Source organism: Aethalodelphis obliquidens, unplaced genomic scaffold (genome assembly GCF_003676395.1).
Source record: "Aethalodelphis obliquidens isolate GAN/ISIS:26980383/991018 unplaced genomic scaffold, ASM367639v1 scaffold47, whole genome shotgun sequence".
Taxonomy (NCBI): domain Eukaryota; kingdom Metazoa; phylum Chordata; class Mammalia; order Artiodactyla; family Delphinidae; genus Aethalodelphis; species Aethalodelphis obliquidens.
In genome coordinates this window covers 4,130,579-4,156,252 of record NW_020837991.1, presented here as the reverse complement: position 1 = coordinate 4,156,252, position 25,674 = coordinate 4,130,579, and the positions used below count along the sequence as shown (strand labels likewise).

Here is a 25,674-nt window from a genome sequence, read left to right as displayed (position 1 = left end):
CCCCCCCCCCCCCCGCTCTCCGATCCGGGTCCCCGACTGCAGCCCAGACGCGGCGGCCGGCGATCAGGGGGCGCTGACTCACAGGCTGACTCAGCGGCAGGCGCGCGGCCAGCACACGCCCGGCCTGGGCGGCGGGGCGCCGGGCTGGCTGGCGGCCGGCGGGCCGGCGGCGCTGCCCTCGGAGGTAGGGGCGTGGCGGCGGCCGCGCAGGGGACGGAGCTGCGCGGGCCCGCGCGCACGCCCAGCCGCAGAAGCAGCCTTGCGGGCCCCTGACTTCCGCGGGGCCGGGCAACCCGCGCTGCCGGGAGCGGCGGCCTCGCCAGAGCCTGCGCCCCGAAGGACGACCGCCCACGGCGCAGGACAGGCCCGGCAGACGCCGGGCGCACGGGGGCGGTGACCGGGAGGGAGGCCCGGGCTGCGCAGGTCCATTGGGGCCAGTCCCCGGCCGGGAGAGGCTGGGCGCCGGCCCCGCCCACCTCTTCACACGCCCCCTCTCGGAATTCCAGCCACGCCCCCGCCCCCGCCCCCGTCCTCCACCCCGCCCCGGTCCTTCGCCCCCGCGGTCCAGCCGGGGCTGGCCTCCTCCAGGCAGCTTTCCCACGGGGCCTCCTCGGGGCTAGGTAGGGCCGGCTCCAGGGTTGCCTGGGGAACCTCCCTCCTGGCACCTTGGACGTCGGTCTCAGTTGGCTCTGCATCCCTGGGGCTTAAACAGAGCCCAGGCAGAGGAGAAGGTGGTGACCAACTTTATAGATCCCACCGGAGACACATCCATACCAGATCCCCCAAACCGATGATAATATAATAGGTAAGGGCTTCCCTGGTGGTGCAGTGGTTGAGAGTCCGCCTGCCGATGCAGGGTACACGGGTTCGTACCCCGGTCTGGGAAGATCCCACGTGCCGCGGAGCGGCTAGGCCTGTGAGCCATGGCCGCTGAGCCTGCGCGTCCAGAGCCTGTGCTCCGCAACGGGAGAGGCCACAACAGTGAGAGGCCCGCGTACAGCAAAAAATATATATATATATATAATAGGTAAAAAATAGACACTTATTTGTTATACCCAGAGTAATACGTAAGAAAATTCTACACGTACATATCTATATTACTTTAACATAGAAATATGAACAAAGGGTTTATTTGAAATGATATCTATTAGAATTACACATTCTATATGTGTAATATGAAAACTAGGTGTCTATTTAAAATGATATATTTTGTATTTACTTTTCTGTTACATAACTGCTATTGTTCAAACAAAACAATAGGATTAGTAATAATTAAGAGTAGGGGGCTTCCCTGGTGGCGCAGTGGTTGAGAATCTGCCTGCTAATGCAGGGGACACGGGTTCGAGCCCTGGTCTGGGAGGATCCCGTATGCCGCGGAGCAACTATGCGCGTGAGCCACAACTACTGAGCCTGCACGTCTGGAGCCTGTGCTCCGCAACAAGAGAGGCCGCGATAGTGAAAGGCCTGCGCACCGTGATGAAGAGTGGCCCCCCGCTCGCCGCAACTAGAGAAAGCCCTCGCACAGAAATGAAGACCAACACAGCAAAAATAAAATAAATTAATTAATAAACTCCTAACCCCAACATCTAAAAAAAAAAAAAAAATTACGAGTAGGACGAATTAAGCAAATAATATGTATGAGAAAGAAATAGGAAAATAGTTTTATAATGTTTCTTTCCTCTGACAGGGCAATTTATTTTAACCCATTATGGGTTACTAAAATTTTGTATTAAGATACATACATATGAAAGGCTATGTACTATATGATTGCAACTATATGACATTCTGGAAAAGGCAGAACTATGAGCAGAATGAAAAGATCAGTAGCTTCCAGGGGCTGGGGAGAGGGGGGTAGCGCCAGGGATGAATAGGTGAAGCACAGCATCAAGAGTGAATCCTTATGTAAGCTGTGGTTTTGGCTGATGATGTTATGTCAATGCAGGTTCATAGTTGTAACAAATGCACCACTGCTGTGGGGATGTTGATAATGGGGGAGGCTGCACATGTGTAGGGACAGCGGGTCTATGAGAAATCTCTGTACTTTCCCCCTCGATTTTGCTGTGAACCTAAAACTGCTCTACGAAATAAAAAAACTTTGTTTTCCATGATTCACGGACCCAGCCGCTCCGCGGCATGTGGGATCTTCCCGGACAAGGGCACGAACCCGTGTCCCCTGCATCGGCAGGCGGACTCTCAACCACTGCGCCACCAGGGAAACCCCAAAATAAATTTTTAAAAAATACATGTAAGACTTTTAAAAGGGAGAATGTAAATATAATAGGACTAATTAAACAGATATTGCCAGTATTTAATTCTAAAAAACAACGACATTGCTGTTCTATGATACAAAGGCCCTTTTTACCTCTTTCTGTTTCCTTGCCTGCAGCCTTTAGGAAACCCTTCTTTTGTGTAGTGATCAAACTGAATGTGGTCAAACATAAAATTCTTTGACTTGCAACCCTGCTGTTATTAAGCACACTTTGCACTGATTCCAGCAGTGATGGCACCAAGCTAACGATTCTCTCAACAAAATCATTTGAGCTCGGAATACTTAGGGTCTTAACTAGCAATAGCAAGTTTTTAGACTGTAGGGATTAGTTTCCAGATCTCCAAAAATGTCCATCCGCTTCATACCTCCAGGCTGGTTTTGGTAGATAAGTTGTTTGTCAGCTCCTTTGCATCTATAAATTCATTATGTAGGATATTCATGTCTAAAATGTCCTTTTTAGACATTTTGAAGCACTCTGGATGTTGTAAGTTAAACCTCTCAGGGAAAATGATTTTAAAGCACAGTGATATTTGAACTTAGGAAATTAAAGTTGAATGACCAGTAATTTCCAGTTTTAGTAAAGATGTGTTGAGTCTTCGTTGCTGCACGCAGGATTCTTCTAATTGCGGTGAGTGGGGGCTACTCTTCGTTGCAGTGCACAGGCTTCTCATCGTGGTGGCTTCTCTTGCTGCAGAGCATGGGCTCTAGGTGTGCGGGCTTCAATAGTTGTGGCATGTGGTCTCAGTAGTTGTGGCACGCGGGCTGCAGAAAGTGTGATTGTTGGTAGTGTCTGATAGATTCAGCTCTACATCATAAAGAGCCAACACATCTGTTATCAAAATTTTTCTCCTTTTTTTCACTCACAGGATATTTCAGTTACAGCCTCTGAATGAGGAAATGTAACTTTACTCAGTTTCATTGAACAGTGAAAGGAGCAATACGTTCATTCTTGTGGCAGGCCCAAGCTAATTAAATGGCCACTGTTTTTCTTTTTTTTCTATTGAGGTATAGTTGTTTGTTTGTTTGTTTGTTTGGTCGTGCAGCATGCCAGATCTTAGTTGCCTGACCAGATATAGAATCCATGCGCCCTGCAGTGGAAGTGCAGAGTCTTAACCACTGGACTGCCAGGGAAGTCCTGTTGAGGTATAGTTGATATACAATATTTATAAGTTTCAGATGTACAACATAATAATTCACAATTTTAAAGGTTATATTCCATTTATAGTTACCATAAAATATTGGCTGTATTCCCTGTGTTGTACAATATATTCTTGAAGCTTATTTATTTTATACATAGTGGTTTATGCTTCTTAATCCCCTACCCCTAGCATGCCCCCTCCCCATTACCTCTCCCCACTGGTAACCGCGAGTTTGTTCTCTACATCTGAGAGTCTGTTTCTTTTTTGTTATATTCACTAGTTTGTTGTATTTCTTAGATTCCACATATAAGTGATATATACAGTATTTGTCTTTTTCTGTCTGGCTTGTTTCACTTAGCATAATGCTCTCCAAGTCCATCCATGTTGTTTCAAATGGCATTATTTCATTCCTTTTTATAGCTGAGTAATATTCCATTGTGTGTGTATATATATATATACCACATCTTCTTTATTCATTCATCTGTCGATGGACACCTAGGTTACTTCCATGTCTTGGCTATTGTAAATAATGCTGCTACGAACATAATGGTGCATGTATTTTTTCAAAGTGTGGTTTCCTTTGGATATATGCCCAGGGGTGGGATTGCTGAGGCATACGGTAGCTCTATTTTTAGTTTTGTGAGAAACTGCCATACTCTTTTCCATAATGGCTTCACCAATTTACATTCCCACCAACAAGTGTACAAAGGTTCCCTTTTCTTCATATCCTCACCAACATTTGTTATTTGTGTTCTTGTTGATGATAGCCATTCTGACAGGTGTGAGGTAACATCTCACTGTGGTTTTAATTTGGGTTTCTCTGATGATTAATGATGTTGAGCATCTTTTCATGTGCCTGTTGGCCATCTGTATGTCTTCTTTGGAGAAATGTCATTTAGGTCTCCTGCCCATTTTTTTAATCAGGTGGTTTTTTTTTTCATGTTGAGTTGTATAAGCTGTTTATATATTTTGGATATTAACCCCTTATCTGTCATATCACTTGCAAATATTTTCTCCATTCAGGTTGTCTTTTTATTTTGTTGATGGTTTCCTTTGCTGCACAAAAGCTTCTAAGTTTAATTAGGTCCCATTTGTTTATTTTTACCTTTATTTCCTTTGCTTTAGGAGACAGATTCAAAAAAATATTACTATGATTTATGTCAAAGAGTATTCTGCCTATGTTTTCTTCTAGGATTTGTATGGTTTCTGGTCTTACATTTAGGTCTTTGAGCTTATTTTTGTATATGGTGTCAGAGAATGTTCTAATTTCATACTCTTACATGTAGCTGTCCAATTTTCCCAGCACCTCTTATTTTTTTAATTAATTAATTAGGTTGTGCTGGGTCTTAGTTGCAGCAGGTGGGCTTGTTAGTTGCAGCTCGCAGATTCCTTAGTTGAGGCTCACAGGCTCCTTAGTTGCAGCACATGGGCTCCTTAGTTGTGGCATGCAAACCCTTAGTTGCAGCATGCATGTGGGATCTAGTTCCCTGACCAGGGATCAAACCTGGGCCCCCCTCATTGGGAGCATGGAGTCTTAACCACTGCGCCACCAAGGATGTCCCATCCCAGTACCTCTTATTGAAGAGACTGTCTTTTCTCCATTGTATATTCTTGCCTCCTTTGTCATAGATTAATTGACCATAAATGAATGGGTTTATTTTTGAGCTCTGTATTGTGTTCCATTGATCTATGTGCATGTTTTTGTGCCAGTACCATGCTGTTTTGATTACTGTAGCTTTGTAGTATAGTCCGAAGTCAGGGAGCATGATTCCTCCAGCAGCCATTATTTTCAACTGCAAATTGTTGTTTTGGGGGGAGGCCAAAAAACCCTTTTGATTAATTTAGAAGCACTTGCCTGTCTCATTGGGGACTTGTGAGAATCAGTTTCTACACATGCTTTCACATTCCTTTTTCCACCATGCCCAACCCAAATTCTTTTCTGCATACTGTGCAGTATGCTCTTTTTAATTTTTTACCTCCCTAACCCAATTTGTATGTGTTATGCCAGCTGTCATTAAAGTAACATAGTCATTTAGCCTTCTAAATAACCATCGTGTCTGGTTCCTGCTGGCATTGATTGGTATTGTCATCATTTTCATTTTCATTATTCAAACTCTTAAAAACACGGCCACAATATTCACCATGTTAAAAATTAAACTAGCACTGTCTCGACACAAATCATAACAGTCAGTCCACAGGCAAAGTGGATGTTCATGCTTTAGATTACAGTGCACTTAAGTGGAATCACTAGGCAGTGGTGGGGTGGTGGTTTATAATGGATGATCCATTGTCAGTAACTGCAAATCATGGTTGTCATCATCAGCAACAGAGACTAGGGAAAGTGCCACGTCCATTTGGCACTAAAACTAGTGTGGCTTTCAGCCTCTCTTTTGGGGGTCACCTTTGGGTTTTGTACCTTTCCCCTAACCTTCTGTGCCCATCACTGAAAACTGGGAGTTTTCTCATCCCAGGGAAGAGTTTACCCAACGTAGGACTTTTAGTGCTAAAATCAGGACAGTCCCAGACAAACCAGGTTGGTTGGTCACTCTAGCGAATGCTTGCAGGATGAAGAGCTCCATCTCAAGATAAATACTGTATGACATCACTAATGAGCGTAAAAAAAAGAACTCATAGATTAAGGAAACAGACTGGTGGTTGCCAGAAGGTGGGGGCTGGGCGGGGGAAATGGGTGAAGGTGGTCAGTTATAAGATAAATAAGTTCTGGGGATGTAATGTACAGCATGGTAACTATGGTTAACAATGCTGTATTGCATATATGAAAGTTGCAATGAGAGTAGATCTTAAAAGTTCACGTCACAAGAAAAAAATTGTAACTAGGTGAGGTGACAGCTGTTAACTAAACTTATTGTGGTGATCATTTTGCAATATATACATATCTCAAATCATTATGTTGTATACCTTATATTAATACATTATATGTTAATTGCATCTCAATAAAACTGCAAAAAGAGAAATGTCTCCATATTAAAAAATCAATCGTATTTCTATATACTAGCAACAAACAATTGTAAATTGTAATCTGTAAAATGCCATTTACAATAGCATTTTAAAAACATGAGTTAAGTAGGGATAAATTTAACAGAATATATTCAAGACTGATGCACCGAAAGCTATCAAACTTTGGTGAGAGAAATTAACAAAGAGCTAAAAAAAAAAAAAATGGAGAGAAATACCATGCTAATAGACCAGAAGACTCAATACTGAGATGTCTTTTCTCCCCAGATTGTTCTATAGCGTCAACTCAACCCCAATCAAAATTCCAGCAAGCATTTTTTTGGGTAGAAATTGACAAGCTGATCCTAAAATGTGTGTAGAAATGCAAAGGACCTAGAATAGCCAAAACAATTTTAAAAAAGAACAAAGAGGACTTACACTGCCTGATTTCATGACTCACTGGAATCTTGTAACAGTGGTCAAGCAATTAAGACAGTATGATGCAGGCATAAGGAGGAACAGATTGATCAATAGAATAAAATAAAGTGCAGACGTAGACACGTGCATATATAGTCAATTGATTTTTGACAAAGTCCTGAGGCAATTCAATGGGGAAAGTGATAGTGTTTGCCACAAATGGTGCTGGAACAACTAGATATCCATAGAAAAAAAAAAAAAACCAATCCCTGCCTCACACCATATATAAAAATTAATAAATTCAAAATGGGTTGGAGATCCAAATGTAAAAGCTAAAACCATAAAGCTTCTAGAAGAAAACATAAGAGAAAACCTTTGTGACCTATGTGATCTAAGGCAAAGATTTCTTAGGTAGGACACAAAAACACAAACCGTAAAAAATATTGATAAATGGAGTTCGTCAAAATTAAAAATATTTGCTCTTGAAAAGACAATGTTAAGTAATAAAAGACAAGCCATCAACTGAAAGAAAATTTTATTTATATGACAAAGGACTTGTTGCCAGAATATATAAAAATTCTCAAAACTCAGTTTAAAAAATAGGTCAAAGATTTAAACAGTAACATAACCAAAGAAGATATATGAATGGCAAGTAAGCACATGAAAAGATGCTTAACGTCATTAGTGATCAGGGAAATAAAAATTCAAGCTACAATGCGATACTACAACTCACCTATTAGAATAGCTAACAGTTAATAAACAAAACCCAAAGAACTGACCACACCAAATGCTGGGGAGGATGCAGAGCAGTTAGAACATTTGTATGTTGCTGGTGGGAATGCAAAATAATATAAGCCACTTTTGATGACAGTTTTGCTCTTTCTTTTTTTTTTTTTTAACAAAAGTAAACATGTACTTACCACATGACTCAGATCCCATTCCTAGATATTTGCCCACAAGAAATGAAAACATATACCCACACAAAGACCTGTGCGTGAATGTTCTAGCAGTTTTATTTAATAATAGCCAAGAAGTGGCAAACGGATAGCAAATTGTGGTACCTCTGTATAATGGAAACTACTCAGCAATAAAAGGAAACTGCTGATACACACATCAACATGGATAAATCTGAAAAGCTTCATGTTGAATGAAAGAAGCCAGTTTTAAAAAGGCTACATACTGTAAGGATTCCATTTATATGCCATTCTACAAAAAACAACAGAAATCAGATCAGTGGTTGCCAGGGGCTGGGGGTGTTAAAAATGTCCCATTTAATTATTGTGCTGGTGGTTACACTATTACAGACATTTGTCAAAACAAACAGAACTGTTCATTCAAGAGGAGTGAATTTTACTGCATGTAAATTATACCTCAAACCTATTTTTTAAAAAAAGAATAATAATAATAAAAAAGAATGAAATAATGCCATTTGCAGCAACATGGATGGACCTAAGTGAGTCCGTGGATGGACTCACTAAGTGAAGTGAGTCAGACAGAGAAAGACAAATATCATATGATATCACTTATATGTGGAATCTAAAAAAATGATGCAGATGAACTTGTTTATAGAACAGAAACAGACTCACAGACTTAGAGGGCAGGCTTGTGGTTGCCAAGGGGAAGAGGTGGGGGAGGGATGAAGTGGGAGGTTAAGACTGGCATATGCACGCTACTATATGTAAAACAGATAATCAACAAGGACCTACTGTATAGCACAGGGAACTATACTCAAGACCCTGTAATAACCTATTTGGGAAAAAAATCTGAAAAAGAATAGTTTATGAATATGTATAAGTAAATCACTTTGCTGTGCACCTGAAACTAACACAACATTGTGAATCAACTATACTCCGATATAAAATTAAAAGAAAAAGAATCAATGTGTCCTTGTGCTGTTGACATCATTCCCCCCGGGGGGTTTGATCCTCACCTTCTCTCTGGGATATTTGGGGAGCCCAAGAGAAAATTGTTGTCGATTAATCGATCACCTGTTAAGTGTCAGGCTCACCTTGTAGAAACTATTTGATCCTCATAACAACCACCTGAGGTGGATGCTATTCTTGGCCTCGTTTACGGAGTAGAAATTGGGGCCCAGGGAAGTTAAACACCCAGCCAGGAAGATGCCAAGATGAGGTTTAAACCCGCGTAAGCCTGACCCCAAAGATGAGGTTTTTGAACACCCCACTGCTGGATGCCGTCTGATAATTTTGACTTTCTGTTTCCCCACACACACACCTTTGCTTCTTGTTCCTTCACCTGGGTCCTCACAAATTCAGGGAATTCCCTGCACACAGACGTCCTTCCTATCTCTCAATCACCTCTGGCTGGGATGCCTAAATTCTGCTCTAGCATCTGGAGTCGACCTGACAGAATTCGGGCCCATGTGGGGTGACACACCTGGGAAGAGAAACCCCAGAGCCAGACAAGGTCGGTCATCCGCGCCCACCAAGCCCGGTTAAGCTGCACCTTGGAGCAGCGGTCTGGACCCTTCTGTGGGACCAGAGCAGCGCCCCCTGCTGGAATCCTGTTGCAGGTAAGCAGAGACGCTGGATTCCAGGCTGCACCTGGACTCTCCAGGTGATGCCAGGCTTTCAGAACCAGCAGAACTCGGCAATAGCTGGTGGCGTGGACCTTCCCTGCTTCAGGAAGGTGAGCCGGGTCTCCTGCGCTGGCAGCCAATGCGGAGGCCGTGATGCGGGCACCCGCACTGCAGCGCCCCAGGAGGCCAACAGGCATAAAGAGCAAAAGGAGACCTCCTGGCCTCTGCGGACCGCAGCACTGGTCACTCCTCCCAGTGCAGGTGCTCTGGCTCTTCTGGGTGCCAGTGGGCATCTGGGCTGGTTTGGAAGGGGGTGCCTCGGGCAGAGTCCCTTATTCTTGGTCAGGGCCCGTGGTGGACCCTACATAGACTTCACATGGAGCTGATCTCCTGGGCTAGGCTGGGGAGCAGGTGGGAGGCAAGGAGGTGGTGGGGAAGGGAAGATGGGCGGGAGTCCCTGTGAACACACACAGCGCCTTGCACTTGGCAGGCGGGGTGAGGGGTGGCAGGCGGTGGAGTGGAGGTGATGCCGCAGACCCATGGGGGAGGGCCCTGGAGCAAGCACAGGGGTGCAGGAGGCATTTTCACACATTCCTCAGCTTGCAAGCCTCCCCTCTTGTGTGGTCAGGCACGTCGTCTCCATGCTTCCTACCCGAGTCGACAGGACCGTGACTTCCCTTCTCCAAGCAGTGGCCCCAGACCCTACAAACAGCCGCTGGCTCCCCACTTTCTCGAGGCTCCATCCCAAACCCTGTCCCCTCCCCCTCCCCACCTGAGGGCCCTTCCTCTTTTACCTGGGTCCTGCCTGCCCTCTGATGTCCAGCTGAAGCTCTGCGTCCTCCAGGCAGCCTTCCCTGACCATCCCACTTGTGCTGATTTCCCTCTCCTCGGAATTCCATAAGCGTCGCCATCTGCACCTGTCACCTGGCCTCCGCCCAGTGGGTCTGCCTTGTTAGACGGTCACCCTGTTCCTCTGGTCTTCTCCAGTGGGCCGTGTGGGCAGCACAAGGGCCTTGTACTCCACAACCGGGCACGGTGCTGTACCCCAGTAGGAGGCGTCTGGTTGCAAGGAGACGTAAGGAAACAGGGGGTTTCCCAGGAGCACAGGGGGACCGCCATGAAGCCAACGGTAGGATATGCCCCGGTCATGACGAGGTAGGATGCTACCACCCGCCCGCAGCCCACCCGCGACTCTCAGCCTCTGTCTGCACGTTCTACATCTTCCACCTCATCAGCCTCGGCTGCTTTAGTCGGAAACGTCAGTGCCTAGCCTCTGGCTTCAAAATCTGAGTCCAGGGACTTGCCTGGTGTTCCAGTGGTTAAGACTCCGTGCTTCCCCTGCAGGGGGCGCAGGTGTGATCCCTGGTCGAGGAACTAAGATTCCGCACGCTGCAAGGCGTGGCCAAAAAATTAAAAAATCTGTGAGTCCAGGGCTCACAATGGAACGAGGCTCTAATGCCATACTCCTCGGGGCCGAGGGAGAGAATCTGATGGACTCCTGGGTCAGGGGACTTCCTGGTGCCATCACCAGAGGCCAGCAGGGCAGGGTCACATGAGCCGTTCAGGGGCTGGGAGTTTGAGGAGTTTGGTCAAGTCCTCCAAGGAGGGAGTGGGGTTTGGGGGTTTCCCGGTACAGGAAGGAAGGTACAGAATAAATGCTGACAGACCGCAGGGCCAGGGCAGAGGCTCCAGGTCGAACCCTTTACTTCTGCTCCTGCCTTTTGTGGCAAACCGGTCAAGAACTGACTGCAGCCTTTTCGGAATCCTGTTTATTTTTCTCACTTGCTCACAGAAGTGGCCAAGAGGTGCTGGGAAGACCCGAGTTCTAATCCAGCCCCGCCACTTACCAGCTCCGTGAATTTGAGCAAGTGACAAAAGATTTCTGAGCGTCCTCATCTGCAAAATCGAGGTTATGGGAATAGTCGTGTGCAGTCGCGTGTGCGTGTGTGTGGGCTTGGGGGGCAGTTACCGGAGCGGCTGGAGCTGAGAGTTTAGCCGAGTGCTTGGCACCCATGTGGTAGGGACCCTGAGAGGCGTATCTTTTCATGTTTTACATCAAACCATCATGATGTAATCAGGATGGCCGGCCATTGAGTAATTAACAATGTTTCTTTTCTTTTACGCTGACACATAAAATAGACGCATCTTATAACTAATGGCATCCTAGATTTGGTGAAATATCATTACCGGTTGTGCTGATCTGAGGCAAACCGCAGTATCTCCGGGTAAAAATGCCCCCATCAGCTAAAGGGGGACAATGCCCCTCCTTCAGCCAGCTGCTATGAGGCTAAAATGAGGCCGCGTCTGTAGACAGTTTTGACGTCGCCCACCCCTTCCCTCCTTCCCTCCTGCAGGCACCACTGATGGGCACAGGTGGGCTTGGGGCACACAGAGCAGTCCTGAGCCGGGAACTTGTTTGTTTGTCTGTGGAGAGGGAGGCCTCAGCACCAAGGGCCAAGCAAATATTTGCAGTTATGGATTAACTCGAGGTCCAGGCTGTCATGGCAGCAGGAGGGCGACCTTGCAGTTTCTCGGCGGTCCACCCCAGTAAGTCCCCTTCGAGGCAGGTCTGTGAGGGGGGCCGGAGGAGGGTGAGCAGGGCTGAAGGTGGACTCTTCTAGCCAGGGTTTGAGAGGCTGGCTGGAGCTTGGGGTAAAGGAAATCTGGGCTCTGCTGCCGGCCAGGCCAAGGCTCTGGCTGGCATTCCTCAGGCTGGGGTGCCATGGCTCCCAGGGGCCTTCCTCCCAGACTTTGAGGGAAGTGGAAGTTGGCTGAGGGCCTCCAGACCCCAGAGCCATCGCCAGAGGCAGCTTGGAACCCGGAGCCCTCCAGGCTCCCCACCACAGCCTCACCTCTACTTCTAAACCCTTTAAACAAATGTCAGAATCAGCCTCAGAGGGAGTCGGCAAAGTGGAACATGAGGTTAGACGGGGAGGGGGGTGCCGGTGGGGCAGCCTGGGGGGCAGCGGGGGCTCCTAGGTTTCCGGCCAGCAGGGCTACCTCTGTGGCCTTGTGGTGCGCCTGGTGGTTTGCGGCAGGGGTTAAGCTTCCAGGCCTGGAGCCACACAGGCCTGAGGTCAAGCACTAGCTCTTCCGCTTCCTGGCTGTGGGGGTTTAATAAGCGATTTCTCTCCTGTGAGCCTCAGTCCCCCCCTCTGTGAAATGGGGTGACGACATTAATACCTCCCTCTTGGGTGGTGGTGAGCCTTCGCTGAGATAAGAGTAGCTCATGCTTACTGAGCATTTGCTAGGTGCAAACGTATTCAACAGCTTTATGTAGATTAACTCATTTAATTCTCACAATAACCCTCTGAGGCAGAAATACAGTTTTTCTACCCGTTTTACAAATGAGGCAACTGAGGGGCAGTTAGCGATCTCGCCCGACAATCCTGTCCTGGAGCAGGGATTTGCACCAGGCGCTCTGACTTGGTGGCCTGTCCTCTGAACCATGTCCAAATTTCTTGAAAGACACCGTGACTGTCCAATAAATGTCAGTTATTATTCTTAACCTGGCCTTTAGATCAGCAGAGGCGTCACCCCCGAATCCTTACCCAGGGAGGGCAGGAACGTTCTGGGTGCACCTGCCCATCACCCTTCTGTGCCGAGTCCCCTTTGATCTTCACCAGGTCACTGCCCCTTCCACTTCCTGTCTTCACCCTGCAGGCTCGGGTCGTGTGACCTTAGCCCCATATAGACGAGGGGACCGAGGCGCCACGTGGGTGTCTGAATAGTAAACAGGGACCCCCGACCCCAGCTTTTGCCCTGGCGATCCCACCCGGGGCCGGGGAAGGGGGCAGAGCGGGGGCTGGCGCGGCTGCCGGAAGCTCAGAAGTCCTCCTCAGACAGGTGGCAGCAACTTCAGAATGTGGCGGCTTACAGGCCTCTTACTGTTCGTGACCATCTGGGGAGTTTCCAGCGCACCAGCTCCTCCCGGTAAGGCCACTCTCCCACCCCCTCCTCGGGACCCTCGGGGTCTTCACACCTTTCACCGTCTCCCCTGAGCCTCAGGGCGAGAGGAGATGAGAGGCGGACCTGAGGGAACAGGGATAAATTAACCGAGGGGAACACAGCGGCAGGCCGCAGCTCAGGGGCTGAGTCCTGTGGCGATGGCAGGGAGCCCCCGGGGTCGCGGGGTCACGTCCTTCCTCCTACCTGGGGGGTTGGTCACAGAGTCCCCTGGGTCCCCCCACTCCACCGTTCACTCCCTCAACTGTGAGAGCGCCAGGCCCCGCTGCCACGCAAACTGCCCCAGAGCAGCCTGTCCTCCTAAAATGCTCATCTGCTGGCCGCTACCCTGCCCCAACCCCTCCCCTGGTCCCCACGGCCAGGGGACCAGGATGTGGAGAGGAGGAGGCCCGCGGGACAGCTGTGCTGCCTGGTTTCTTAGGCGGCCCTCCCCCCACACCTCCTGCAGCCACCGTGGGCTCTTTCTTCCATTTATGCCTCTTCCTGAGCTGCTCTGTCTTCCTGGTGGCCCTTCCTCCCCACTCCCAGCCCCGGTTCCCACCTGCGGTCCTCTTGGCTCCTATGTCCAGACTCAGTCTGGCACATCTTCCTTTCCTGAGGATGCCCTTCCTGGTCCCGGCACCCTCGAGCCTCTCTTGCTCACTCCCCTGCTTTGGTCCCTCCACCCCAGCTGTCCCCCTGCCCCCAAGGCAGACACCTCTCAGAGCCCAGGAGACATTTGGTGATGCTCCCCGGGTGGCAGGTCTGCCTTGTCCAGGTGTGCCTGCCCAGGGGAAGGGCGTGGGAAATGCTCCAAGAGGGGGACAGGAGGAGGGGAGGGCAGGGAGGATGGAGGGACGGCTTCACGATGGGGTTGCACAAGGTATATCTGGAGAACGAGGCCCACTTACCTTTGCAGTATAATAATAACAACAGCAGCAGCACGTGGCATTTGTCACTGGCCGCTCATTTCCGTACTAAGTGTTTTACGTGATTATCCCATCCTCATTTTTTGATGAATAAACTGAAGTTTAGAGAGGTAAAGACATGGGCTCAGGGTCACACGGAGGTCGGGCTGGGTTCGGAGGGAGGGAGGTCTGTCGGCATCAGTGCACGCACCCTGAATGGTCAAGTGTCCTGTCCTCCGATGGCCGGCCCCCTGCTTCGGGAGGAGGAGAGGGTATCGGTACCTGGAATTATAATCCTGAGGGACCCAAGACGAAAACCTCCGCAGGGACTCGCCAGCCAGGCCCCCCACCAACGCGAGCTCCCTGTCTCCCTCCCAGACTCAGTGTTCTCCAGCCACCAGCGTGCCCACCAGGTGCTGCGGATCCGCAAACGCGCCAACACCTTCCTGGAGGAGCTGCGGCCCGGCAGCCTGAAGCGCGAGTGCATAGAGGAGACCTGTGAATTTGAGGAAGCTCGGGAGATTTTCCAAAACATGGAAGACACAGTAAGGCCGCCCGACTGGGTGCAGAGCGTGAGGCTCAGGGGTGGGACCTGGAGCGGCAGCCGGGGGCCCCTTGGGAGTCCTGGGAAGCGGTGGACACCAGCCCCTTACCCTCCCAGCTTGCCAGGGGTGCAGCAGTGGAGTGAACGGCCCTATGGTCTTGGCCAGGGCACGTGGGACTCCAAGAAACAGAACTCTGCAATGAGCGTGAGAAGCGTCTGGGGAAGCCTTAGGCAGGGATTCCCACCCAATCCCACTGGAGGTAGCTCAGTCCCCCTCTCCACCTGTGACTGGCCACCCCAGCCTCCCCTCTTCTCTCTCCCTCTGATCCAGAGGCCATCACCCCTGCTTCCACCCTGCTGACCAGGTGACCCAAGACTCCCTGATGTCTGGGCGCACACACTCACTCTGTGCCTTAGATACTCCAGGGGTGAAACCTGATTGCTCAGGGGATCCAAGGAAAGGGTCTGTGTCCTCTGTGGCCCCCAGGGCCCTGTGGTGGTGGCCCTGAGGTGGTAGGATGCGCTCGGTAAGGGAGGTGTTCCTGATACAAGGCTCAGACCCCCTCCAGCACCCAGAGCTCACTTCAGCGACTAGGAGCTGGGGGTTGTGCCACCACCTGGGTCCCCTTCAAGCTGTCTGTAGGCATGCCTTTCCCACTCAGCTCTCACAGCTGAAGGCGGAGCTCTGGGTGGCTTCCTCTCTTGCCCTCAGCCCCCATCTCCACTGCCTCTTCCCCCAAATGGCCTCCTCAGCTGATGCCAAGATGATTTTCGGCAGGCACAGCCTGGGCACATCACACCCCTCCAGTGCCCCCCGCCCAGGGTCTCCCAGGCCAGCAGGGGGGCTTTCGGCCTGGGCATCAAGCAGTGGATCTCAGGGACTGGTGGTCCCAGCCCAGCAGCAGAAGTGCCACCAGAGAGCTGTTTAGAAAAGCAGACTTTCTGAACCGGCAAAAGCCGTGTCTCACGCACACGATGTCCTGCTCGTCACCCAGCTCTGAGGCCAGGCTCAGGGAAAGAGCAGACGCCCGGTGCCTGGAGGGATGGAGCTGGAAGCAGGCAGAGCACCCTGGGGGTGGGGGGTGGGATTTGGGTCCCTTCCTTTGCAGAGGCTGCTGAGGTAGCAGCCAGCGCCCAGAGGACGCTTCCAGCTGCACGGGCGGGAAACGGGGGGGCGGGTTTGGGATGTGGGGTGGAGATGGGCAGAGGGGCAAGGAGCCTGGCTTTTCTCAGGGTGCAGCTGCCCAGAGGCTGGGGTTGACCCCTCTTTGTGTGGAAGCCCTTCCCTTCCCTGCCCGCTTAGATGCTGCCTGCCGGACCTGGGCCAGCCCGGGGAGGGGCCCCGGGGGCTCCCCATCTACACAGGTGGGCTGACGGCCCCTGACACCGCCCCTTCTCTCCGCAGATGGCCTTCTGGTCCAAGTACCACGGTGAGTGCGCTCCAGACCCCTGGCCGCGGTGCCCGTGCCCCTCGAGGTCTCTGGGCCGCTGGGGGCACGGGGACTTGGCCGGCGGACCCCCGTGATCCCCTCCTTACTCCTCGTCGCAGACGGGGACCAATGCGCGGCCCCGCCGCCGACGCACCCGTGCGACAGCCCGTGCTGCGGGCGCGGCACGTGCATCGACGGCCTGGGCGGCTTCCGCTGCGACTGCGCGCAGGGCTGGGAGGGCCGCTTCTGCCTTCAAGGTGAGGGGCGGCGGGCGGCGGGCCGGGGAGCTCCCCGGGGCCGGGGGCGGGGCCGGGCGCGCAGAGCGCCGCGCTCTCTCGGCGCCCTCCTGCCGGTCCCCCGCAGAGGCTCGCTTCTCCAACTGCTCGGCGGAGAACGGCGGCTGCGCGCACTATTGCTTGGAGGAGGAGGGCGGGCGCCACTGCCGCTGCGCGCCCGGCTACCGCCTGGGGGACGACCACCTGCTCTGCGAGCCCAAAGGTGAGCCGCAGATGGGGGACAGCACGGGGCGCCCGGGCGGTGAGCAAGCCACAGGGCCGAGTCCCAGGCGAAGGAGACGGGCCGCCCCAACGGGGAGGGAGGGTGCCCTCGGCGGGTCTCCTGCCCGCTCCTGCCCTCGCCCGCCCGCCTTCCTCCAGGGACCCTGCCCACTCTGGGGGCGTGGCCTGGAGCAAGAACCCAGAGGTAGCGCATCTCCCCAGGGAGGAGCGGATGGGGCGGGCACGCCTCCAGCGTCCTCCTCATCTCTCTTGACGGTTTTATTTCCGCCTTCACCTCTGGCTTCCCTGAGGAGAGACAGGAACCGTGATTCTGCCCCCTCTTCTACTTTCCTTTTTATACATTGAAATTTCTATCGGATCTATATACTTACGCAACAGTCGGAGTTTCACAGCTCTTACCATGATTTCAGCAGGTTGTTCCTCCGTGTGGATCTTCTCGCATTCACTGTGCAGCGCCCTTTTCATGTGGAAATGCGTGTCTTCTATCTCTAGGAACATTTCTTTAGTTATTTCCTTGATGACCTGCCCTGTGCTTTCTCTGTTCTCTCTTTCTGCACCTCCTAATCAGATCTCTTTCCCCGGATCGATCTTCTAGTTTTATTATCACATTATCTCTTCTATTTTCCGTATCTTTGACTTTGTGTTCTTCTTTCAGGGAACTTTCCACAACTTTATATTCCAGTCCTTTTACTGGAAAAAAAAAAAAAAGCCAACTATTCCTTTTAAAGTAATTAGAGATTCACAGGAAGGTGCAAAGAAATGCCTGGTGGACCTGTTGGCTGGTGGGCTTTTCTGTGAGACCATCTGAAGGCCCAGGTCACTGGCAGAACCCCTATTGCCCAGATTCTTAGGTCTTTAGGCTTTTTTTCTGAGAGTAATCCTCCAAGTTCATGCTTGGGTGGTCCCAGCCTGGCTTCCAGCCCCCTGGGGAGAGTAGGGGGAGAGGAACTGGCATCTGCCCCGTCTGCAGATGTCTGCGTGACTCTCTCTGGTCAGCCTTGCGTGTCACTGTTTCCTGTGGCGGTGCCTGGAGTCCCCAGGTCTCTGGTTCACCGTCTGTGGAGAATACACCTAGGGTCTTCTGCAGGGGTCAGAGAGGAGAGTCAAGCCACTGATGAGGGGTCGAGACAGAAGCCTAGGGCTCTAGCAGTTTCTTTGACAAGCTCTCAACCTTCCTGCTGTAGCCCCACCTGCACAGCTTCTTCAGAGACACGTGGAGGCTTCCTGGGCGTTTGTGTTGCCAAGCAGCCTGCTCCCTGCGTCTCCTACCACTGGCTGAGGTTTCGGCTTTCTCAGTCGGCCAAGTCAGTTACCATGTCCCTCTGCTGTCCAGCTTCTGGAATCTTGGCGCTGTTGTTTCATCTCCCTTTTCTGTCACTAGGCGATCCCCCTGCTGATGGTGTCCCACTGCTTCTCGCGAGTCTAAATCTGCCATCGCAGCCTGAATGGCCCTGGCCCGCCTCCCAGCCCTCACTTCTGCTCAGTGCTCTTTTCTCTGGGCTGGAGCTCACAGCTGTGCTCAGAGCCACTCTGCGGCTCTCTGGGCGTGTCCACCTCCTCCTCCCCATAAGTCCTTACCTCTGTTAGGAGCTCGGCAGTATCCCAGCGCTGAGACCTTACTTGTGCATCTCAGGGATTACTCCCAACAGCCCTGGGGTGTCCCAACTCTGAGAACTTTAACGACCTGCCCAAGGGCGCACCGCTAGGTAGAGATGCTGCTTGGTCCGACTCTTGCCATTAAGTGGCGCTGTTCGTTAACCGACTGACTATCCCGAGGGGCTTTGCAAGTTGATAGAATTGAGCGTCTGAGCATCATTTATCCTACAAGGCAGCAAAGGAGGCTGCTGGCAGGAGGGGGACAGAGGTGGGAGAGCAGTCTCGGGAGCAGTACCCAGCAGGCACTCAGCAGCCTCCCCCTGCCTTCAGTGACGTTCCCTTGTGGGAGGCCAGGGAAGCGAATGGAGAAGAAACGCAAGAACTTGAAACGTGACACAGACCAAGTAGACCAAGAAGGCCAATTAGATCCACGGCTCATCAGTGGGCAGGAGGCCGGATGGGGAGAGAGCCCCTGGCAGGTGAGAGGAGAGAGAGGCAGCGGCTCACCAGCTGGGTCAGGAGTCACTGAGCCCACCCAGTTCCTGCTCAGGAGGCACCTGTGGGAAGGGAAGTGCAGCCTTTGCTTGCGGGGTTGGGGGGCGGCAGTGCTAAGGGTGGAGGGTTGCAGGGAAAGATGGCGCTAACCCGATGGGAGAGGAGCAGCCGGGCAGGGTGGGCTGGGCACCGGGGGCCAAGGGGGAATGTGCAGGAAGGAGAGGTATAGCTTTTAAAAAGAGCTGGAAAGATAATGCTCTGCTGGTGGTATTTGAGGCAGACGCCTGGCTGAGGGGAGCAATGTTTTGCGTGGGAAAGGGCTGGGAGGGAGGGTTGTCCTCTGCCCCGCCATGGGAACTAGCACTTATTTGGTCCCCATCTCTGCCAGGCACTGGGTCGGGGGGAAAATTGTCCAGAGATCAATAAGCGGGGGTGGTGGTGGGCTTCCCTGGTGGCGCAGTGGTTGAGAGTCCACCTGCCGATGCAGGGGACGCGGGTTCGTGCCCCGGTCCGGGAAGATCCCACATGCCGCAGAGCGGCTGGGCCCGTGAGCCATGGCCGCTGAGCCTGTGCATCTGGAGCCTGCGCTCCGCAACAGGAGAGGCCACGACAGTGAGAGGCCCGCGTACCGCAAAAAAAAAAAAAAAAAAAAGCAGGGGACTGGCAGGTCTTGGGGAGCTCACAGCCCCCAGGAGATTCAGGCTCCTAAACACATGGTAACCCAATGGGACCAGAGCCGGCTGACAGGACAGGGACTGAGGGAACCTGGAGAGGGCTCCCAAGGCAGCCTGGGGGCCTCAAAGGCTTCTCAGAGGACTCGACGAGCAGCCTGAGCCCCCGACGGTGAGGAGAACTCTCCGGGTGCTGCTGAGGATGGTTATAGGAACAGCACAGGCAAAGGCGGGGAGATACCCTGGAACGGGCAAACTCCATCAAACATGCAGAAAAGAAAATGCCAAAAAAGTCCATGCCCGTGTGCCCAGGGAACCCAGGGAAGACCTATTTATGCAGCTAGTGCCTGGGGCTGTGCTGAGAGCGGGGGCCCTGACACGGAGCTGTCAGAAGGCCGTGTGGTGCCGTCACTGCCCACCCCCCATTACAGGTGATCCTGCTGGACTCGAAGAAGAAGCTGGCCTGCGGGGCGGTGCTTGTCCACGTCTCCTGGGTGCTGACAGCGGCCCACTGCTTGGACGACCGCAAGAAGCTCATCGTCAGGCTAGGTGCGGGCTGGAACCAGGCCGGAGGGGTGGCCCAGACGGGCTGGCCGGGTGGGGAGCCTGGTCTCCGGGGTGCTTGAGCAAGACGACACCAGAGCCGCACAGAAGGCATCTGGGGGAAGAGGCCCGTGTGCTCCCACCCTGCCACTCCTGTGGCGGCATTTTAGACACAATGACACCAGGTAGTTTGCACGGAAGGGATTCTCTTCGAATCTGGTGCCCAGGTGCTTACACACGTGTGTTTGCCAGCGAGGAGGTTACACACATACTTGTGTCTTCACTCTCACTATGTGGAGTGGCCATGTGTGTGGACCTGCAGCACCCTGGGGTGCAGGGCCACGCTTCACACAGGGTGACAGGGATGGACCATGCAGCGGGGGCCCTGGCATCTGGCACAGCAGCCAGCCGCCTCCCTGCAACAGCCCAGGGCTCCCCGAGCCTAGACCCCACTCTCTACCAATTTCTGGGGGGCGAGGGTTCTCTCACTCCAATCTTTATGCAAAAAAAAAAAAAGAGGCAAAGATCCGTACTGAGAGTGAATGACCAGATTCATACACCCTGCCATCACGCCCAGCACAAGCAGAGGCCAGTGGCCTCCAGCGGGGCTGGGCTTGGAGGCAGAGCCCTCACCCCCCCCTTTCCAGGAACCAGCAGCCTCGCCTGAGAAGACCTTGTGTCTTGTGTGTGGTCCAGATCTTTCTTCCCTGGTGGAGCCTGTGTCCGGCTGGCTGCTCCTGCCCTGCCCCCATCTTGGCAGGTGTCCCATGTTCTCTTTGCGGCTCTGGTCTATGTCCCAGGTCTCCAGGGAGCTTCAGGCTTCCCTGCTGACTGCCCACCGCCGGTCACTTCCCAGGCCTCACTGCTCCGTTTATGACCCAGTCCTGAATTCAGACCAGCGTTCTGCCCCTTTAGGACTGACACTCATGGGCTGTTACCCTTGATAGGGACCATGTGGCCCAGGACAGTGCCGGGCATACGTGGTGACCACTCCTGCTGTCCCTCCACGAGGGCCTGCAGGAGCGTGGCAGCCACGTTGGCTTCAGGAGGCCCCAGGGGAGGGAGGCTCTCCCAAGCCCACTCTGACAGCCCCTCTGCCCTGCAGGGGAGTATGACCTGCGGCGCCGGGAGAAGTGGGAAGTGGACCTGGACATCAAGGAGGTGTTCGTCCACCCCAACTACACCAAGAGCACCAGTGACAATGACATCGCGCTGCTCCACCTGGCCCGGCCCGCCACTCTCTCGCAGACCATTGTGCCCATCTGCCTCCCAGACAGTGGCCTGTCGGAGCGCGAGCTCACCCAGGTCGGCCAGGAGACGGTGGTGACAGGCTGGGGCTACCGCAGCGAGGCCAAGAGAAACCGCACCTTCGTCCTCAACTTCGTCAGGGTCCCCCTGGTCCCGCACAATATGTGCGTTCTGGCCATGCAAAACAAGATCTCCGAGAACATGCTGTGCGCCGGCATCCTGGGGGACCCGCGGGATGCCTGTGAGGGCGACAGCGGGGGGCCTATGGTCGTCTCCTTCCGCGGCACCTGGTTTCTGGTGGGCCTGGTGAGCTGGGGCGAGGGCTGCGGGCGCCTCAACAACTACGGTGTTTACACCAAAGTCAGCCGTTACCTCGACTGGATCCACGGCTACATCAACGCTAAGGAGGCCCCCCTCCAGAGCCAGGTGCCTTAGCGTCTTCCCCACTTGTGTCTGGACCCCAGAGGACACCCTTGGACGGGGGCTGGGTTGTTGAATGGCCAAGATGTTGGACATTAAAAAGGGCATGGAGCAAGCACAGCAGCTCTGGATCTGTCTGTCTTTCCGACCCTTTTCTGGGCTGTTCTGGAGGGAAGTATTTTTGGGGCATCTACTGCACGCCCCACACTTTATGAACTGGATCTCATTTACCTTCCACAACAGCTACTCTGTGGGGTAGGAAGGAGCAGACCCAAGGTTTGCGGCGTCTAAAACCGGTAAAGTTCGGGGAAGCTCGCTTTATGAAACAGAATAAAACATGGGACTCCAAAACTGGGAGAGTCCCCCCCAGGGCTTTGGACGGGGCCTGTGTGAGCCAGGGATCCTGACGGTAAAGCCAGCTCTGAAGGTAGAGACTGCAGCTCCTATTACGGGGGAAGAAGCTGAGGTTCAGGAAGGTTTGCATTGTGGAGCCAAAACTCAAACTTGGTTTGACTCCCAAGCCAGGGCCCTTCAGGCCGCCCCCCACGCTTCCTGCTGGCTCTGGAGGCCAGCATCAGCCTGTGCGGGGAGGCGCCAGAGACGCAGAGGGGTTGGTTCAGCCCAGAAGGAACTCACGCTGTAGGTGTGGGGAAGCTATTTAAGAACAATGCCGGGCTTCCCTGGTGGCACAGTGGTAGAGAGCCCGCCTGCCGATGCAGGGGACACGGGTTCGTGCCCCGGTCCGGGAGGATCCCACATTCCGTGGAGCGGCTGGGCCCGTGGGCCGTGGCCGCTGGGCCTGCGCGTCCAGAGCCTGTGCTCTGCAGCGGGAGAGGCCGCAACAGTGAGAGGCCCGCGTACCGCCAAAAAAAAAGAACGATGCCACACGATCGTGAATAGTGGTAGGCTATTGGCTCTGTCTTGACCTGGCCTTAGAGGCATAACTGAGAGAAATCAGTTAGGACGCACCCGACAAAAGGGGAGAGTGGTGACACAAAGCCGAGGCAATTAGTCTAAAGTCATTAAATGAGTGACTCGCAAGTCACTTCTGTTCTCTGGGCAAATGAAAAGATTAGATTGAGAGCAGTGGTGCTCAACCTTCAGTGTACTTTTGAAGCTCCTGGGGGCTGGGGGTGTGGGTGAGGGCTTTCAAAGACATCTACATCCAGTTGCACCCACAGAGATTCTGGTTTAGTTGACTTAGGGTGGGGAACAAAAACACTGACATTTCTTAAACTCCCCAGGTCATTTTAATGTGTGGCTATGGTTGAAAGCCACTGGACAAAAGGAACTTTAAGGACCTTTTCTGCTTGGGTAGGTGCCAAGACACTCAGGGCCAATGAGGATAAAGAAAGTAGAGCACAAATCAGTCAATGGTACAGGAGGCCTTGACTTATGATTACATCCCTCTTGTTGGAGCCACAGCTGCTGCTTACAGACCAGGGGGGACACCAGGACCCACTGAGTTCTGTACATGCAACACAAGGAAAGAGGCATGGCTGAGAAGGAGGCAGCAGGATCTGTCTCCTTAGGGCCTGGGAAAGGGTAGGTGGGACTGCTTGCAGGTGGAAGGAAGCCAGGCCTGGGGCTGGAACCATCTGCTGATCAGTGCCTAAGGCCAGTGTCCCCAACACTTGCAGTGGGACATGATGGATTGAAAGAGTGACCGCATGCTGAGGTCTTTGCCCTTGTTAAAGATTCCCCAGGTGAGTCTCCGGTCAAGGTGGTGAACTAGTGTGGGAGAGAGAACTTCTGGCATCCCAGCCCGAAGAGATCTGCTGACCTGTTCTCCAGTGAAACTAGTGACAATTATTAAAACAAACAAACAAATAAAGTCTCTGGAAACGGTCCTAAGAACAACCAAAACAAGAACAAAAATACAATTTTTAAAGCAACATAAGAAAACTTGATCTATCCATAGAAAGCAAAGAAGGAGAATAAAAGTCAATGAGCAGCATGTAAAAATCAATGGTATTTCTACATGTTAACAATGAACATGCGGAAACCAAAATTCAAACCACAACACCACTTCCAATCACTCTAAAGAAAATGAAGTACTTAGATATACATATAACAAACATGTACCAGATCTGTGTGATGACACTTACAAAATGCTAAAGACCTAAATACATGGAGAAACAATGGAAGACTCAACACAGTAAAGATGTCAATTTTCCCAAAATTGAGCTATAGGTTTAACACAATTCATAGAAAAATCTCAACATGATTTTTTTGTAAACAAGCTTACTGTTATATATATATATATATATGGAAAGGCAAAGGACCTTGAGTAGCTAAAACACTTTAGAAAAAGAAGAACAAATTAGGAGAAATCATTCTACCCAGTGTCATGGATTATAATCTAACTACAGTGAACAAGATTGTGTGGTATTGGTGGAGGGAGAGACACATAGATGAATGGAATGGAATAGAGAATCCAGAAATAGACTCACACAGCCATGGCCATCTGATTTGTTTTTACAAAGATGCAAAAGCAATTCGATGGAGGAAGGAGACCCTTGTCAACACATGGTGCTGGTACGATGGGGCATTGACAAGCCAAAAAATGAACACAAAAATTATACAAAAATTAACTCAATATGGACTAACATACAAAAACTATAAAATGAAACAAGAAGAAAGTACAGTTAATGGAAACTATGGAGTAAGATGGAAATAATAAGGGTAAATGTAACTGGGTTAAACTTATCAATAAAAAGAAAGAACTTGCAGAATAAAAAATAAACCTGACGATATATTATTTACAGACAGCGTAAAAACAAAAAACAATGAAAGACTGAAAATAATATTAGAAATTCCACATTGCTTTGAATGAAAAGAAAGCTAAGATAGTGATTTTAATAACTGATAAAATGGCAATCAAGGAAAAAATATCACAAATAACAAGGATGGACATTAAATACTGATAAAAGAATCAATCATGTATAAAGATATAATCATGATAAAATAACATATGCCTCTAACAATATAACCTCAAAATATTTATAAGCCAACAATTGACAGAAGTGCAGGGAGAAATAAGCAATTGTATATGGAAATTTAAAAGAACTCTCTCAAAACCAATAAATTAAACAGGTTAAAAAATAAATGGGGGCTTCCCTGGTGGCGCAGTGGTTGAGAGTCCACCTGCCGATGCAGGGGACACGGGTTCGTGCCCCGGTCCGGGAGGATCCCACATGCCGCGGAGCGGCTGGGCCCGTGAGCCATGGCCGCTGAGCCTGCGCGTCCAGAGCCTGTGCTCCGCAACGGGAGAGGCCACAACGGTGAGAAGCCCGCGTACCACAAAAACAAAACAAAACAAAACAAAAAAAACCATAATGAGGTGTCACCTCATATCTGTTAGAATGGTTATTATCAAAAAGACAAGAAATAACATGTGTTGGCAAGGATGTAAAGAAAAAGGAACACTTGTGTACTGTTGGTGGGAATGTAAATTGGTGCAGCTACTATGGAAAAACAGTATCGACGATGCTCAAAAAATTAAAAATAGAACTACCGTATGAGCCAGCAATTCCATTTCTGTGGATTTATCCAAAGGAAACGAAAACACTAACCCGAAAAGATACACACACCCCCAGGTTCATTGCAGCATTATTTACAATAGCCAAGACATGGAAACAACATAAGTTCCATCACTGGATGAATAGATAGAGAAAATATGAGACAGGTAGGTAGATAGATAGATATGAGATAGAAATATAAAATGTGATATATACACACACACACACCATGGGGATGTAATGTACAGCATGGTGACTACAGTTAATAATACTGTATTGTGTATTTGAAAGTTGTTAAGAGAATAGATCTTAAATGTTCTCATCACAAGGAAAAAAAACTAACTGTGTGGTGATGGATGTTAACTAGACTTATATATACTGCAAATATATACAAATATTGAATCATTATTTTGTACACCTGAAGCTAATATAATGTTATACATCAATAATATCTCAATTAAAAAATAAAGAAAAGGGAGGGAATTAGGAAGTATTTTATTTTAAGCTAATAAATTT

General features: G+C 51.0%; 1 protein-coding gene across 1 annotated transcript; it reads left to right on the top strand.

Moving 5' to 3' along the window:
• Positions 1–12,916: 12,916 nt before the first annotated feature.
• PROC (protein C, inactivator of coagulation factors Va and VIIIa) lies at positions 12,917–21,755 on the top strand. Its single transcript, XM_027082546.1, has 8 exons — positions 12,917–13,252; positions 14,551–14,717; positions 16,122–16,146; positions 16,266–16,403; positions 16,510–16,644; positions 18,591–18,739; positions 19,858–19,975; positions 21,075–21,755. The coding sequence occupies exons 1-8, from the start codon at positions 13,183–13,185 to the stop codon at positions 21,650–21,652; spliced, it is 1,380 nt and encodes a 459-aa protein (XP_026938347.1). The 5' UTR covers positions 12,917–13,182; the 3' UTR covers positions 21,653–21,755.
• The last annotated feature ends 3,919 nt before the right edge of the window (positions 21,756–25,674 follow it).

What these genes read in the sequence shown, in the direction of transcription:
- PROC (XM_027082546.1), top strand. Translation starts at nt 13,183, where the DNA reads ATGTGGCGGCTTACAGGCCTCTTACTGTTCGTGACCATCTGGGGAGTT. An exon ending in CAGCGCACCAGCTCCTCCCG is followed by an intron (nt 13,253 to 14,550) that starts GTAAGGCCACTC and finishes TCTCCCTCCCAG; the next exon opens with ACTCAGTGTTCTCCAGCCAC. An exon ending in GAAGCTCATCGTCAGGCTAG is followed by an intron (nt 19,976 to 21,074) that starts GTGCGGGCTGGA and finishes TCTGCCCTGCAG; the next exon opens with GGGAGTATGACCTGCGGCGC.